Source organism: Scatophagus argus, chromosome 19 (assembly GCF_020382885.2).
Source record: "Scatophagus argus isolate fScaArg1 chromosome 19, fScaArg1.pri, whole genome shotgun sequence".
Taxonomy (NCBI): Eukaryota; Metazoa; Chordata; class Actinopteri; family Scatophagidae; genus Scatophagus; species Scatophagus argus.
The window spans coordinates 12,370,625-12,389,225 of record NC_058511.1 but is presented as its reverse complement, the minus strand read 5'-3'; the positions used below and the strand labels follow the sequence as shown (position 1 = coordinate 12,389,225).

The window sequence follows — 18,601 nt, the reverse complement described above, 5'->3', positions numbered from 1 at the left end:
GTCACTATTGTACATCTTGATGACCTGAATGTGTTTTGACATTGCAGTTTGCAGGGTTGAAATGGAAACAACTCAGCTCTGGTTGTGTTTACACTATGGAGAAGAAGGGTGGGAGTGTTTGGGGGGGCATGTTGTGCACCTAGTTGTCTGGTCTGAAAGAGCAAGCAGAGAGAAATCCTTATTTGGTGAGAGAGGAGAGTCAGCAAGTCTGGGTACAATATTGAAAGGCAAACACTGTCACAACTCTAACTTCACCCAGCAGTGTGATTTGCATCACCACCAACATCCCCATGCAGACGGTTAATGAGACTATTTTTATTTTTGCTATGGAAACTGATTTTCAAGCTGTGCACTTGTGAGCCTTTAAGATAAATCACACAAACTCATTTCCTAACAGGAATTCTTAAACAAGGTGACTCTTAAAACACTATTCCAATTTTACTTTGAAACTGTGCTGTTTTCCTAGCAAATTCTTCTGACTGTGCCAGTGAAGCTTCCCTTCCATTCTATATTATGGGGAAATTGAAGAGGAAATGGTGTCTAACCTGGAAATAATCTCTGCAGAGTCAGATGGTGTTTGACTTGGCAAAAAGAGTGTTTTTCTATTTTGTATTTCCATTAGTTACGTTTGATAGGAGATTGTTGATCCTGGATCTTTTAATGAGGAGGAAGGAATTTAATAAGAAGTTCACGCCCATGACAAACATTTGGTCAAAGTGTTGCATGAACTGAAATTTTGACCTGATACTGGTACTATAGTTGTTGAGACATTTCACTAAAAACCACCAAATATCAGCGTTGTGATGATGCTGGCTGAAAGCTAAATGTTCTGATAAAATGAAGCACAGTGTAAGAGTTACCACAGCATTGACGCTGACAGTTTTCTTGCAGAAAGCTAAGTAGTCATATTCGTGGGTCAGATGTAAATTCACACATCATTTATTTACATAAAAATGTGCTCATATTGAATCCTACAAGGATAAGTGCCTCTCTAATTTAGTTAATAATGACAATGAGTGAAGAAATACTTATTTTTTACAGAGCAAACAATCTGCTCATCCATCCATTTTCTATACCGCTCATCCGTCAGGGTCGCGGGGGAGCTGGAGCCTATCCCAGCTGACTACGGGCGAGAGGCGGGGTACACCCTGGACTGGTCGCCAGTCAATCGCAGGGCCAACACACAAAGACAGACGACCACACACTCTCACACTCACACCTAGGGGCAATTTAGAGTAGCCAGTTAACCTAATGTGTATGTTTTTGGTATTGTGGGAGGAAGCCGGAGAACCCGGAGAAAACCCACGCAGGCACAGGGAGAACATGCAAACTCCACATCAGAATCAGAATCAGAATTCCTTTATTTATCCCTGGAGGGAAATTCTTGAATAGAATCATAGAAGGGCCCAGACCGGGATTCGAACCTGGAACCCTCTTGCTATGAGGCGACAGTGCTAACCACTGCACCACCGTGCCGCCCCAATCTGCTCATGTCAAAATGAATTACTCTTCACGATTTAGGATAATAATCATTCACATTAAATAAAAGAAATAAGCACAATTCAGTCAGTAATTAGAACCAAAACTTTTTAATTGCACCTTCATTCACTTCAAATGACTTAAAATAAAGTTGATGCTGCAAAGTCACAAAACTAAGCTAAACTAATATTAAAATAGTTAAGTTGGTCTGTGTGTGTGTTACTCTATACCTCACACCATATATGCATGCAGGGATCTGTACATGGCAGTATGTTCATTCTACGATTGAACAGCTAGCACAACACCACCATCACTTAAAATAAAACAGAGCAATTTGTGAATATTCCACCTGGAACGCACAGCAGAATCAGCATTCAAGACTGAAAGGTTGATTATAATACAGTGCTCAAATAACAGTTATTTCAGATCTAAATTGCACCAAAACCCAAACAAAGCAAAGAAACTCCAGCATCAATGCTACTAAACACTTACGGGAGAACGCTGGTCATTTTTAAGGCATAAAATATCATCACCGTTACAGTCATCATCAGTATGATCGTCATGTGGCTCACACACAAACACTATACAACACACACACACATATATATATATATTTTTATATATATATATCAAAAATTGTGTTGTTTTTGAGAATACAGTTGTGCTCTTAAAAAGGCATTTGGCTAATGTAAGCTAATTAAAACCTACAGGGATGGTTAAAGAAAATCAAAAAGATACATCACCAGTAGAAAATCATATGAAGAAGAGAGCACACACACTTCTCTAGAGGCACAGCCAATGCTGAGATTTCACCATGAATAAATGCATCTCCACTTTTCTGTCCCACATTACAGGAGAGGTAATAATCTTTTTCTTTCTGTTTCTCAGATGGTTTGTAAGTAACAATTTGTCACATGGCCCAGTTGGAGTCCAGTCAGTTTGTTAGCAGTTAGTCAGCCGAGCAGGATGGCTCAGTTCTTTTCGTTTTGAGCTCTTTCTTTTTTTTGTGATTCTCTTCGCTTTTTAGGGAAGCGAACCAATGATACAGTGAATGAGATGGGGAAGGATTTGTTGTTTTAAATATGATGTTTTGAGTCTTGAAAAACATTAGAATTGTGCATCTTATGACCCACAGACCTCCCCTTTAGTTATACTGAGACCATACCATAACTCCATTATTGTATTATTAATCTCTCACACATGAATATATACACAATGTGCATGCAAAACAGTGAATTCGACTGCCTAAACTTTTTTTGATTTCAGTATCAATCTGTACTGGATTGCTTATTGATCAATTTAAAAATACCTTCTCAAGCAACAGACTTCAATCACAAATTAAAATGACATTACTGTAATGGAATCTTTGCCATAATGTAACAGACAGGGTGGTGATTGCAACCTGCAACCTGTTAATTAGAATACAATGTTCTAATGATGTGTAATATCCTTCTGACACTGATTTACACAGCTAAGAGCCGTGAAAATTCGAATCAAAAAATCATCGGGAGGCATGAGTCATTTTCAACACAGCCCAGTAATTTTAGGATGACACACATCTTGTGATCAGCAGTGAGATACAGCGTGTTAAAGAGGTGTTTGCTGTTGCTGAAAGGAAAAAACAATCCTGCACCTACAGTAGCTATAGACTCATGGATGGGTTGCCATTTTCTATCAGAGCCACTGGTAGGTTGATCACAAGCTCCGGGTGAAGACATGTTTGCTCCACAGAATAACTGCTGTTTCTGTGTTCAGTCATTGTCAGATCTTAGAGGCAATTTTTTAAAATGTGAGCCTTACTGCACAAAACTGACTGCTACACTGATTATTCTGTCAATTTAGAGAAGATCTAACATGTTTCATAGTCAGCCAAAAGTTAAATGTACTGTAGCCTTTTACAGCGTTGATGGGGTGTCAGTATGATAATGGAAAAGTCACTGAAGACCACTGAAGCTCTCTGATGAATTCAGTGACATCTAAGACTGAATGAAACTGTTTTAAAGCAGAATGGCTGCTGCGCCAGGCAGCCACTTCTGTGGCAGTGGGAGCTGTGGTTAGATTCTGGAAACACCATCATGAGTCCGGTGATGTGAGTTGAATACACGTCTTACAGCGAAATCTGGCAAAATTCACAGGTCAAAAATACAGAAATAAAGTTTGTAAATGAACATCTTCAGTTTCTCACACCGTCACGCCAGAACATTGTCCATCCTTCATTTACTCCATCAGCTTTTTACAGATTTATGTCTGTTGTCACATAAGAAATATCAAAAGATTCAGCATTCAGAAATCACTGTTAACGCAAAACACAAACACATGAATTTTCTTATCTAGTCTATTTCTAGCGACCCTACAGTTTTAATCTCTTTCATGTTCCTTCATCATCAAATGTAAACAAGGCCTGGTGTCAAAATATCAGCAGCATACAATCGGAAGTTTTCTTGTCAGATCAGTCAGCTGATTCCCTCCTTCTTTCTTTCTACACGTGTTTCATTCATTTTCATGTCTCTGCTTCGCCCTGTCGTCCAGTGTTTGAAAGACAGACTGGTTGAGGTCATCACAAAGGTGTAAAGGTCACCGCCAGGTGTCAGGGAAGTTAAAGAGGTCATGCTGTTCATGTGATCTATCGGCAAACATGAGAGCGACCTCTCAGACGTCTTGGGGAGGACCCTGGTCTCTGTAGCCTGAGGATGTGGGCGAGTGTGGGAAGGCAGACAGAGGCGGGGAGATGTGGAGACCAAGAAAAAGAGAGAAAACGACTTTTGAGAATCAATAAAAAATATGTTACCTGGCTTACAAGGTCTGCAGTTAAGAGGATTTTGAATAGCTATAAAATTGCTAAACATTTGTTATGACCTTTTGACAATAACTTTTTTTCTGCTTTTCATTTCACGGAGAAAACTGAGAGCAAAGAGGCTTGCAAAAACCAAAAAGTAACTAGGCTGCAGCATTAGGAGCTAGTGCTTTATCAAGTATTGGCTGGTAACGTTTCATCACCCTCCCTAATACTGGTCTGGCTTGTATTATGGTTTCAAATAGATTGGAAACTTTGACTCCTTCAGTGACAAATAAGAAACTTGTCTTAATAATGAGCTGTAGCTGAGCGTAACAGCGTCACAAAGCATGCAGCCATTGTTTCACTCACTGAGGTCTGCTAAGGATCAACAGACATTCAGCTAGGACAGGTGTTGTTTCAAGCAGAAGATAGAGAAGTCCTCCTGTGAAACATCTCCCTGTTATTCTTTACTTGCTATTTGTAAAACTACCCTGTGGACTTTCTGACTACTCGCACTATGGAGCAATGTTTTTAAGAATGGGTACTGGTTGTTGCTGACTACACTGTAAACTGCTGTGAAAGTGCAGGTTGATGGCTTCACAGGACTTTGTAAAGAACTCTACCAGGAACTGATGTTTGCTGATGTAATTTCTGTCAGTTTAACAAACCTGAGAAGGGACCCAGAATACTCCATAAAGGTGAGAGCAACCACAATTCCACTGTATAAAATTCGAGCATAATATAATATAATGAAATCTAAAAAAATAAGTGTCCAAAATCTGCCTAATCCACCTGGACAAATAGATAGAAGATGCATATAATTCTGTATGGAAGAGGAAGAAGAAGAAGAAAAATAATAATAAAGAGATGTTTGAACTTAGATTGAGGTCATGGGATTTAGGCTGATACAGCCCAGATGATATATCAGCTACTAAATTAATGTTTTCTCAAGATAAGCCTGGGGAGTGTGATTATTTGTTTTCGGTTAATGGCACGGTGAGTAAGTGAGTAAAAGAAAAACCTACCGTCAGAAACTTTGGTTCATGGAGAAGGAGAGCAGAGGGAGGAGAGAAGAAACAAGAGAGGCAGTTAGTGTTTCAGTTAGAGCTTCAATGTTTTATCATTTTCAGGTCTTATAATACAGAAGATGACTGTATGAAATTGTATTTTGGACCAAAAGGGACCACAGAGTGTTCTAGAGATGCTCAACCCGAGTTGACCTGACTGTAATTCAGATGCAATGGAACACAAATACAGTAACATAACCCTGGTTTGCTGGATCGATAAAGAGAAATATGGAGACGGGAGCAGAGGGAGAGAGTAAAAAGCAAAAGCTGAGGATGAACATGAGACTGGAGGGCGGGCAGAGAGTGGGAGGAATAACGTGAGAGAGAAAGAGAGAGGGAGCAAAGATATGGCAAGATCAAATAGAAACAATCATTACTGTAGATAGAGAAAGCAGCAGAAGGGAGCCAATCAGAGGCAGGAAGGTAATACCATGATCATTCGATAGATGGAGGAGGAGAAGAGAGGGACTGGGACAGAAGAAAGAAGAGAAGGACTGGTGTTTTTTAATGGAGGTATGAAAAGAAAGAAGACATTGGTCATATGCAAAATCCATTAGAGTGGGAACAAGAAAACTGATAAATATGCCACATTATCAGAGTGATTCATTACATGGAGCAAGAACGAGGGAATAGCTGAACCACAGAGCAGAACTCCCAAAGCTACAGAGACATGTACTGTGGTAACAAATAGTTGAAAAATAATTGATCTTGGAACCAAGCAGCATGCATGATTGCACCCTGAGAACCTGGTCTTCGGTGCTAACAGGAAAATGGTTCTCACATTCAATATAAATATTCAATAAGCTGCTAGCCATGAGCGCTAACAGAAGTATGGATTTTAACAGAAACAGTAGAATGCAACGTGTGGCCAGAGGCCTGAAAAACAGTGGGGAGTTGTGAACAAAAACACACCAGGGGGCTTCTCACTCCCACACACACACAATTACTGTACCTCACATGCACAAACACATACAAACACACAGATCCTTGCAGGAGTGTGTGAACTAACACACATTTGGTTGCACACACAGGCAGCAATTACCTCACATGGGCACAAAGGAGGCAGTGCCGCGGTAATTCAAAGGCTGCCTCCGTGCAATGAGAGAATAGTGACTCTGTGTGTGTGTGTGTGTGTGTGTATCCACTTGTTCATGCATCAATGCCTGAGGATAAGATTCTACTTTCTGACAGAGAAGGCGGTAAAATTACCCAACCTCTCCATCTCTGTTCTCTGCATTCACCGCTGTTCTTTCCTTCTTTCTTTCTTTCTCATATCAGATGTTTTTACAAGAAAAATATAACATTCTGCAAAATAAATTAGTCTTGTGAAGAACTGCTGGGGTCACACTTGCCATACTGTATTCTATATTTTCTTACTGGTAGCTTTGAAACCAGTCCATTCTCACATTAGGGCTCGCTGTGTACAACTTTTTTCACTTTTCATGTGCCAACCAAGTGCAGCATGAACGTCGTCCAGGAGAGACCCCTGTTTCTAAGCAATAGGGCATCTCTGTGATACTCAGCTTTTCATCCTGCCTTCAAGTTTGGTTGTTTGAAAAAATTATAGACACTTTTGGTTTCCAGCATGGTTGGACAACAAGTGTTTTGACCTAGCTGTGGTTGCGCAGAACCAAGGCTCATAGTTTCCTCACTGGCACTGTGGTTTAAAGCAAAAAAAATAAATCAAACAGGAGTAAACATTGCATTTGTTGGGGACTATTTTCCACCATGGATTAATATACACTTGGTGTTATGGTGAGTATTTAAGGCAGGATGGTGCAGTGGTAAAAATAAACCACTGAACCATTTAACCAAGCACAATAGTGTGTTTGGACAACAGTAGAGCTCTGTGGCACAGAAGGATGACGTTATTAAACTGTGGCTTACGTATATACAGTTTTATATTTAATTAGTAGGGTCAGTTTATGGCTTGCTCATATACCTTAAATATCTTCCTAAAAATATCAAACTTTGGTTTTCATGTGGTGAAATATTTGTGTTTGTTTGGATGGATTTTGAACTCAGCTGCCTTTTGCATGTCATGTGTGACAGACAAACAAAAGGAGGCACGACTAAAATAAAAATAAAAACAAGAGAGGTGAAGAGAAGACTGTCAGACAGAAAAATAAATGCAGCTCGACAAGTACTGACTTGCCAGGATGACCATGTCCATTCCCCAGAAGATGCTCATGATCCACCCAACCATGATAACAGCTGTCAGTATCTGGATGAGGGCTGCTGCCACGTTGAGCCAGAACACGCAGCAAACACCTCGCTCTGAGACGAGCTCGCTGTGAGCTCCACACAGCACCGTGAATGCTGAGATGAAGGTACCTGCGGGATCGAAACAGCAAGACATCCTGTTAGCAAGGACAAAAACTACACAGTTCATTAAAAAGGTTCAGCCAACAGTGCATTCGGCTCCTTTATAGCCTGACATGAAGCAAAGACTTTGAGGAAGTTTTCCGCTCTGGTTAATTTCTAATGAAGTATACCAGACAGCGGGCTTTCCAGTGAAATAAACCAGAAGAGAGAGACATGTGTTTGCCTCTTTTGAAGACACGACCCAAGTAAATTCAGGTGTAATTCACAGCAGTACTTTGAACCAAATCCTGATGTCAGCATGCTAATATGCTCACAATGACCATACTCCTACCTGTTACATGCATTTGCTGACTATCACAAAAGACAATGACTGATGGGAGCATCATCGGTTCTGCCAGTATTTGGTGATTAGAGATGTATTGGATCAATAAAGGTTCATCGTCTCAGCACCGTGAATATCTGTACAAAATTTCATGGCAGTCCACCCCGTAGTTGTGGAGATTTAGGTGATAGAATGACAGACTGATGCTGCTTTCTTAAGAGCCAGACTCCTCATCTGGATAAACAGCAAAAGAAACACAGAAAAACATTCACTGCACTATTTGCAATAACATCTTTGTCCAACAGACTTAATGAAAACATGGGAATAAAACTTTTCCTCTGCTTAGAAGAACTAACAGGTTCAGCACAGCGAGGCAGATTGTAGACTGAAGCTTCTTGACACAGTGAAATCTCACACCATCTACTCAGTGTCCCTCAGTAGACCTGTGAGTCAATATGTAAGAGCCTGTCCTTGGTGCGTCTCTGGCAACGACACCAGTAGAGCCTTGGAAAAGAAACAGAAAGACAGAGGCACATCGATGCTCACATCCACCGAGCTGAAAACAGGGTTATCTCTAAGAACTATCCAATCCAGTATAGCTTCTTATCCTGTTATCTGAAGACCTGGACCCTCCCAGGCCTTATTCACTGGACATTAAATGCACTGCATGTGTGTGCTGTACATGTGAAGCACGTGTGTGTCTCAGTGTACACTGAGATCATGTATTTCATTACAGGATGTTTCCATAACAACTAGTGCTCAGGTGTAAGTATGTATGTATGGTTTTTACTCTCTGAATCGGGCATCACGCTACCAGCCCGCAGTGCTTTCTTTGGCATTATTCCACATGGACTCACTAACAAAACTACACGTAATGTTTGTTTCAGCCAGCCTGACATCCATCCATTCCTGTTAATGAGACAACTACTTAATAGTCACATGATAGCCTGAAGCCTCCCAATAATCAGGAATAAATTCAATCAATCTTGCATGCAGCAACTTTTCTTAACTCTCTTATCAAATCCTGAATAGGACTTTCTCAAAGCAATTGCTGAGGATAATTTGCCGCTAAGTCATTTTTTCCATTTCAGTGATTGCAGCAAAATGGACAATAACTCCTAAAGAGCTTGGAACAGAATGCACACAGCACATGTGCTGCTTTCACAAACATAACTGTGAATCATCGTCCAGAATTGACAAATTTCAGGCCATGTTCACATGTTATGTGCATATTTTCGGTTCTAGGACATGTCAGTTTATATTCTGCTCCTCAAGAATTCAGACTATATAAACAGTGCTGAGGGATTCTGCATTACCGCACTTATTGCTGACTTTAAAAAAGTGTCTCTGTGCTGACTGGTTAAGATTAGTTGAATTAAATGAGTCTTATTTTACTGCAATATTTAAACTCACAATATCACATATTTAGTTGGTCTCATTAAGTATAAAAAATCATTTGTGGAGCCACCTGAATGTGAAGAGTGTTCTGAGTGACTGAGTCATTAAGTCCAAGAAATGCCTTCATTTATAACAAATCATAAACTATTCACAGAACCAGCTGATATTTAGATTTTCTCTCTCTTCGTACCCTTTTGCTAATACTGAACTGAATGCTGTGAATACTGAATGCGACACAAGAAATGCCTAGTGGGCGTTATGTGCATCATGGCCTTGGCCCTTCTCTTTCTGCTAGCTCCACTTCTTGTCACATTGGAGGAATTCAAATAACAGAGCAAGCCAAGCAGGTGGGGGGAGGGAGGGAGGAACAAGATCGGCTGGGCTGCCAGCTGCATCTTGTTTGTTGGGAGCAAGAAAAGGGCAAAGTCGACTCATATAGAAGTTTGTTTCTTATCACTTTCTCTCTCTCAGCCTGTTTCACTGGTTTTCTCTGTCTGCTTCCATGTATATATACCTCACTATCTTATTAACCGTAGATTAGCGGGAAAACTGAAATGTGACAGTTCTGTCACAATGAATGTTCCTATGGAAACACAGACATAACAGATATACACAGTTTGTCCTTAAATCTTAGACAAATCTGAATGTACAGCATAATATTTACTTTCACACGGCCTATTCTGGCCTTATCTGGAATGGTTTCCAAAAAGTCAAACTCTGGAGCGAGCACAATCCCAGAATAGTAAGGCCAAAAAAAAAAAGGCAACACAGGGAAAAGGAGAGATGAATTACATATTTGCTTTTCCTTTCAAGCGTTTAGACGATGCTCATTTCGAAGCATCTCACAGAAAGAGCAACAGTGGGCTAAAATGGGATTCCACCCAAAGCCGATATGGTCTGATCAGACAGAGAAATGTTCAGGTCGCAGAGGCCACACCCACCAGCAGATGCTCTGGCTGCTGGTGGAGATGCCCACCTCCAGACATGAGCCTTGATTGACGGCATGCTGGTGCCTGAATGGTTACACATCACCTCCATCCTTGGCATGTATAACAGGATTTATACAGTCTGGGTACTTCGAGTTTTTCCAGGTACCAGCCATGTGTTTTTCTCTGTAATGTTGGAAGAAATGGTCATTTTCTGTACCTGCCAACACAATGAAAATGTACATTAGGGTTGCATCTAATGATTATTTGTATTATTGATCAATCTCTTGATTATTTTCATGATTACTCAAGATTTATGATTTATCCTCTGGTCTGTGAAATGTCAGGGAAGGATGAAAAGTAGTTTCCTGAAGCCTAGAAATAGCTTGATTTGTCTGATAGTTCAGTTCAACCTGTATGAGCACATACACATCTGAGAAATTGAAACCAATCAATATTGTATGTACTTGCATTTATAATTTGCAATAATTGATCATTTGGCCTCTTGAGGGCAGCAGAAACAAGCTGAAAACAAGCAGTTCACAATTCAGAGAGCAACATTAGCAATCACTTTGTTTCTTGCCACCTTCTGAATGTAAGTCCAATGCTGACTCTACTTTTAGCTCTGTTTTTGGTCTGTACCACCCACTGAGAGAAATAGCTTGCTTCCTGGCAGCTAAAGCTCTGCTATGCTAACTAGCTAGTTGCAAATTTTGCATGTTTTAGGAATAGCCATCCTGCTTTTAACCAGAGAAGGCAGAGACTGAACTTAAATGTTACTTAACATGCTGCTAATATGGCATTATGGTGACTTGGAGGGGACACACACAGAGGCTACCTACAGAAGCCCATACAATTTTCACAGACAAGATTAATTTATCTTGTTCATCTATTGCTTTCAGTCATTTAGGACCCAGTGGGACACTTTTATTGCAGAGAGGTTTAGAGCATTATTAGCTGTGCTATTCTTCAATAAAAACACATCTAATCAAGCAGATATGGGCATGTTCTGTACTATTTTGTCAGTGAATTAGTTTTAAGTATTGCAGGGAGGAACAGTACAAATAGAAACAATCACAGTGAGCTGAAAAGGGCTTCAGGCGATAGGCTTGTGACCCCTGCAACACTGCAAGGTAAACTTTGCTGTGCATTGAAAACATCAGCATCAAATTTCTGTGTCTATGATATCATTTTTTTGTTTTGTTTTTGTTAATGAATCAAAAAGATTCATGACTTTAGATGCTTTGGATGATCCAAATTCAAAATCTTCTGTTAATATAAGATTAATTATGTGCCACAGGCAATATCAAAGCAGTAACATATTTCACCATTCTACACATATCTGCTGGCCTCTTACAGTGCCTTTCAAACTGCCCATAAATGATCTGAACAAAGAAAATCATCAAGGTATAGCATGCTATGTATTTGCTCAACAATACTCCACTGATGTAATAAAGGTTTATTGAATGTTATAAAGGTTTAATGAATTGTTAGACATTGCTCTCTTTGTTGACATTGTTGTTGTAGAGAAATCTATGCTAACAATCCACTGTGTGTGTGTGTGTGTGTGTGTGTGTGCATGTTACTGTCGTCCTGGGGACAAAAATCTGTTTACAGTCACATTTTGAGGACCCGTCTTACTTATGGGGACAAAATGCAAGCCCCCACAATGTAAATAATTAAATATTAGAGTGAAGACTTGCTTTAAGGTTAGGCTGAGGTTACAGTTAGGTTAAGGTAAGGGTTAGGATTAGGCAAGTAGTGTTTATTGTTATGGTTAGGTGGTGATTAAGCCTCCAGGAAATCAATGTAAGTCTATGTAATGTCCCTAAAAGTGATGGAAACAAGACTCTGCGTGTGTGTCTGTCTGTGTGTGTATGTGTGCCTAGATGTTACAGAGACTAATGACTATAATTACACAGAGAACTCTACAAAGCACCCACTGGTGATGTGGGAGGTTAATGAAGGAGTGTAAGAGTGTGAACAAGAAAGAAAGATTCTTTTTTCTCTCTCTTTCTTTGGAAATAGAAGGAAACATGCTATGAGAGGACACAAAAAATCTGAGAGGTAAAGCGAAAGGAAAGAAGAAATTAAAGCTTGACAGGCAAATTTTGCTGAATGCTCAAAAGCAAAAGTAATCCATTGTATTACTTTTCAAAATTTAGTGGACCAGAAGGATCAAATTCATTCAGGGGTACTTGTGGTGCTCAGAAAAACAAATAGAAAAACAAATTGTGTTAGTAGAAAAAGTCTCGTGGGTCATTGTATGTCACATGTCCTGCGATGACTTTGACTTTGATTGCAGTCATAAACTTCCTCACAGCTCAGTGCCGTTCCTGAATCTCCTGTATTTAACAGGTGTACAAAAATAAAGCAACAGAGTAGTCGCTCAGTTGAGAATGTCATAGCAACAGGGTTACTGGGATTAGTAACAATTACTTTTCAAATTGTAGTCTGCTTCTCTATGTCTCCCTATTTACTTGGACATTTTTAGTCACTGAAGTGGAATGACAGCTGTGCCTGCACCACACACAGCAGGCTTCCTATTACAGCTGAGATGGAACAAAATATCACCAGCTGTATAGTTATTTGTTTTGGTAAGCCTGGTAAGTATCACGGTCACTAATCTACATTTAGTCAGGGACTAATCAGTTTATCAGAAAAATCTTAATCCATGCACACACACACACAAAAAAAACACAGCCTGTCTCTCTATTACAACTACTCTTTGGACTTCACCTAGAATACCACCAACAGGAGTGTTGGAGATGTCAAGTCATAAGAGACATCAAACCTGACATCACATGGGAATGTTTGTACACGACAGCATCGCTGGGTGACACCTCACATCAATGAAATCAGCTGTACAGTCATGTCTTGCACTGTGGAGCCCTTTATAGCCCTTCCTGTTCCCAGCAAGTGCAGCTGTTGGTCGAGTGCATTTTCTATCTGTCTGAGCCTAATCATATGCTAACCTAACTTTAATCTAATTGTGGCTTTTAAGGTACAGCTCACTCATGATTAATTTGGTTAAAAAATAAAAAGCCTTATTTACATAAAGGCTGCCCTACATGCTAGAAACGGAAACTTTTTGAGAATAAATGCATCACAACTTTCAGCAGTGTGGTGCTCCTCTGCCCTTTTTATTTTCTTATTTGTTTTGTCCCTGCCCTGCAGACAGCCTGAGTCCTGCCAACGACCACTAAAATGTCTTTATAATATAGTCCAGAACACACACACAAGCTCACACACACAAACACCCAGAGACAAGATGTCAGCATAACAATGTAAACTGATGCAGTGTCTCCAAAATCAAATACAATCAATCAAGTACGTGGACATGCACACTCACCCCCACACGCACGCACACAAACACACACACACACCCACACACACACACACACACACATACTCTCACAGACAAGACCTACCTCTGCCACCCACTCACCCACACTGAGGGCTAAATCGTATATTCTCTTTAGCTCTCTGTCTCAAAGCCTCACGTTTTCCGATCCTCTTATGGCAAAGATGGAAGCACAGCTAGAGTTGTGACCTGTAGTCACAGTAAGTACAGCATGTGTGTTTTTTTACAGGATGACAGCTCTTTAATCAATTTACACTGCAGTAAACAGCTTCTGTGGTACTCAGAGGTTCTTCACTCAGTCTTCATTGCATTACATTAAGTTTCTAGAGGTCACTTTAGGTCAGGCAGCGTTAATGTAACATCAAATCAAAGAAACCTGAGAACGAGACTGTCAGATGTTACATAAACTCTATAGTCTGTGGTGGAGAAATGCACAATACACTTTTTTTGAGTGTCTCGTAATTGTCTTTTAAGTGGACAGGCATCTTATGTGTACTTCATGGCACAATTCAAACTGGGTTAAATAAAAAAAAATCTCAGAATTAGAGTCCCATGGTAGTCACATAGAGGTGTGTGTTGTTTTCATTTTACATTTATTTTTGTGTAATGAGATGAGCTGGTGGGCTGGTGCTGACACCAGAAATTGTTGTTTGCATTTCTGCTGTCTCCTACTGTACCAGCAGCTGCTTCTTTCAATCATAGCTGCAATCTTCTCTTGTCATAGTCAAGTACTTTTAGTTGCCAGATCTTAAAAGAAGAAATTGTTGCCTGTTCCTTTAACCCCTTACCTTAACCAGGTAGCTATTTCAACCAAAACCGCGACCCTTCGTTAACCATAACCATGTGGGTGGCACTGTTGTCCTGTCCACAGAGTGGTGTCAGATCAGAAGATGCTTGTATGTGCATGTGCATTTGGAGGACTTGGACTCACAGTATAGAATATCTCCAGTATAGCTACAAAGAAGTATGATGGTCAACAAATGCCTTTCTGAGACGTGAATCTGTGTATCATGTTAGAATTTATATTACAATATTATGTATTTCCAGTTAACCTGATTATTAGTGTATTAGTAGTAAATATTTTTCAGCCAACAGGCTCCTTTTCACTGTGATGCTACAGCAGCTGACATAAAGCAATTCCAAGGAGCCAGGTGCCCTGAACAATACATCTGTTATGCTATGGATGTGTTATTTGTCATGCACTCTTGTGTGCGTGAGTGCATGTGTATTTATTCATACACCTGCAGACTGTGCTCTGCTCTGACTCGAGTCCAAATTCAATTACACATTTCAGAATTTTATTTTGGCTGCAGGATAAACCAAATAAGCCGCTGTTTTCACTCTCAGTCAATTAGACCCAAACTGCATTGACTCTCTCTCTCTCTCTCTCTCCCTCTCTATCTCTTTCACTCGCACATACAGACACACACACACACACACGTGCATTGTGTTCATTTCAGTCAGTGTTGTCATGGCAACTAGTCGCAGCTATTCAATGAAATGTCAAGGCATTCATTGCAAACTACATACACACTCACAGACTGCACACACACACACACACACACACACGGATGATGGATGATGCTTTTCTTACATGATGGACCAATGTTTAAAGGTTACAGTCCTGTCAAAAGGAGGAAAACTGATTATTTAGGCCATGGTGTTTGCTGACCTTGTTTCCTGACTGGTTGTGCCTTTTTCAAGCAGTCAGTGATCTGACTTTTACTGAAATTGTTGCAAACAAACAGCCTGTTGAATGTTTGTTAAAGTGAAAGAAAAAAGACAAACTAATAAGAGAAAATATTTGCAGTTTGACAACTAAAGAGGTTATGTCTTGAGATTCCTTCAGAGAAAAACAAGTTTCTTTTTGTCTTCATGCTGTGATTTTACTGCACTAACTGCTAAATATTCCTGAAATAAATCCTTCTTTATTATTATTTTAAATGCTCCTGAACTACTGAAGATTAATGAATGTGAGCGAATGTCTGAATGTAATTACATGTGTTAGTGTGGGCCTGATCTCAGTATTACTTACATGTTAGTCGTTACAGTGAGTGATTTTATAGCATTTAAGTGTTTGTCATTTACAGACAGTATTTGGCACAGTATGCAGCCTGTTTCGCTCCACGGGCTTTGTTATGTACACAGTGAGGATCAACATACTGAGGAGGCTGATACTGCATGCCGCATGTCTTTGTGTGTGTCTCCGACTACCAGATGTTGCTACATAACCTTACTATGCACAGACACACATGCACATGTATCCAACCAAGTGGAGGATTAAGAGCTAGAAATGAAATGTAATGGGTTGGACAGAAGACAGAGGCGTTCTAACAATAGCAGACGATCTGAAGAGCAGGGAGAGACGGATTTTCTCAGAATACTTAGATCTAGGGATGATTAGGGCTTCATACAAAGATGAAAGTTTAAGTGAGTCATGCTTAGCATTACTGCCATTTGAATTCATAATGTGGCCACTATAAGAAAAATCGCATAAAATATTGCTTGGTCACATAGAGTTGTACATGGGGAGTTGCCAATTTATTTTAAATCAGTGACAAGAATTTTATTGGTAGTGCCAAAACAAAAATCAGGAATATCCAAAAACAAATCTCAGAGTACATTAACACACAGTGGACCCATTATTAGGTACACCTACAAAATCTAATGCAAACCAATACAAGAGCTTAGTCACAAATTCTGCCTCAACATTATCATATTAATTATTTTATTATTATTAATTTTAATATATTATCAGTTGTAGTCACTTATAATGCAGTCCAGTTCAACACTACGTCCCCAGCAGTAAACATAAAGTTATTGCTCAGTCAAAACTAAATGTTATTTACTAGAGCCAAAGTGTATGGCTGAGCTGACTGCATTAGATTGTGTTTTACAGGTGTATGTAACAAAGTGAGGAGTAAATACACTGTTAGATCAAAACATGTGCTGCTTTAGATCTGGATGACTGCTTTTACACTGTGTGTATTGGATACGTTGTTTTCATGCCTTCCATATTTGTGATCATGATCACAAACCACTACAGCAAAGGCAGTGAGGCAGATACCCAAATGAACCCGTATTTTCTCTGCTGAGTGGATCATCGTCTGTGATCTTCTAGGAGGCGAAAAGGAGGACATCAGATTATCACGGCAGGCTGATAAAAAGCTAATTTTGCTCCTAGAAAATCTTTTTACTCTGCTCAAGTTTTAGAAGTTGTGAGCTGAATCTCGGCTATCATTACAGCCAAAATGTCAGAACTTATAATAAATATGTTTACATGGACACTTTTCCTGATGTTTTCTAAATGTGTTATAAAATAACATACAAAATTCACAACTTGAAACTACAGTGTGAAGGTTTCTTCCCCCAGTCACCCACCGTGATGATAGTACATACGATGGATCTCACACCCAGAGTGATGAAGTTTCTACCTGCAGTGATGACATCTAGACATCATATTTACTGAGCACATCAACACCTGGCACACTGACGCTGTGTGTATTTGAACCCTGACACCTTTTACCCAGACTGTTCATTCAAGGCGTGGATGTTGTTGCTCATCATTCTGTACAAAAGGCACAAAGACAGACTGGAGGATCACTGCTGTTCTTCTTCTTCTTCTCTGTGTGAAAAGTGAATGGGTCTCTCACTGCCTGTCCTCACACATGTATGGCAGCACACACATAAGCTGATGTGTATGTTGCAAGCAAGTCCCTCCAATAAATTGCTAATCACTTAATACGCGGCTACGGCTACAGAGCAGTTTGTTAGCTTTCAAACTGGTGGGGCAAAGGAGAGAATAGTCAGTAAACTGGACACAATTTCCACAATACTGGCTTGACATTGCATGCAAACTTTCCATGCATTCATTCACCTGCGACACGTTTTTGTCTTTGTTTGTCTTCTTATATGCTGCCATGCCTGCTTGCAGCACAGCTATAAACTCTGCATGTCTGCATGGCTCTTCCAGTTTCACCACCGCTCTGTCTCTGGTTTCTCTATTTTCAACCCTGCATGCGTCTCACTTTCGGTCTCTCCAGCTCATAACTTGAGTTTGTTTTTGTTTTCTCAGTTCCTCTGACTTTTACAAAGAGAAACACAAAAACGGTGAATTCCAGATGAAGAGAAAAGCAAAGTGTGACTCCCTACTTACCAAGTCCAGGTATGAAGGTGTTCAGAAACAGGCAGATGACAGCCAGAGGGAAAGGCATCGTGGGTATCGCAGCCCGAAGAGGTCCTTTCTTCTCCCTGACCTCCACCACCACTCCACCACCTGCAGCAGGGGCCCCAACCATAGCTTTGGCCCCAAGGTTGTCCCCAGTCTTAACACTCCCCTGCTCTGTTCCCCCGTCTTTCTGTGCCATCTCTCTCTCTCTGATGACTCAAAATATTTGGTGACAAGCAGGCAAAATTATCAATGTTGACCGATTGTGGACTTTGAGATTTGTTACATTCACTAACAAACAAATAACAACATCAAGAAGTTGTCTATGAGTATTGTAGATATATGGTAAATTGGTGGATTCTGAAATTCATTTCAAAGTCACCCCGCAGCTCTTCAAGTCCATTTTCTTGGAGAAATGTCTTCAGGACTGTTGATTTATCCTCATTTCAGTCCTTAAATGTAAACGCCCTGTCTCACCAGAAGTCAGTGATATCTGCTATTGGTTTCCATGTCCAACACGTTTATAAGGAATGCTGAATCAGTGTGCAGCTCGTTTCAGTAATTTCCTCAGAAGTCACTTTCCCATCTTTCTTTCTTTCTTTCCGTTCCGTACTCTTCTCCAAGACAAGTGAACACAGCAACCCCCCTTTTCCTACTACGTCTCTCTCTCTCTCTCTCTCTCTCTCTCTTGCTCTCTCTACATCCCTCCACTCCTCACCTTCTCCCTCCATTTAAAGGAACAGTACACCAATCTAATGCTCCAGTTTAATGAGATC

General features: G+C 40.2%; 1 protein-coding gene across 1 annotated transcript; it reads right to left on the bottom strand.

Moving 5' to 3' along the window:
- Positions 1–2,291: 2,291 nt before the first annotated feature.
- Positions 2,292–18,441, bottom strand: stum (stum, mechanosensory transduction mediator homolog). The gene is made up of 4 exons (XM_046374003.1): positions 17,814–18,441; positions 7,474–7,656; positions 5,281–5,289; positions 2,292–4,163 (listed from the first exon to the last, which is right to left on the bottom strand). The coding sequence occupies exons 1-4, from the start codon at positions 18,022–18,024 to the stop codon at positions 4,129–4,131; spliced, it is 438 nt and encodes a 145-aa protein (XP_046229959.1). The 5' UTR covers positions 18,025–18,441; the 3' UTR covers positions 2,292–4,128.
- Between the last annotated feature and the right edge of the window lie 160 nt (positions 18,442–18,601).

What these genes read in the sequence shown, in the direction of transcription:
- stum (XM_046374003.1), bottom strand. Translation starts at nt 18,024, where the DNA reads ATGGCACAGAAAGACGGGGGAACAGAGCAGGGGAGTGTTAAGACTGGG. An exon ending in CACCTTCATACCTGGACTTG is followed by an intron (nt 7,657 to 17,813) that starts GTAAGTAGGGAG and finishes TCGATCCCGCAG; the next exon opens with GTACCTTCATCTCAGCATTC.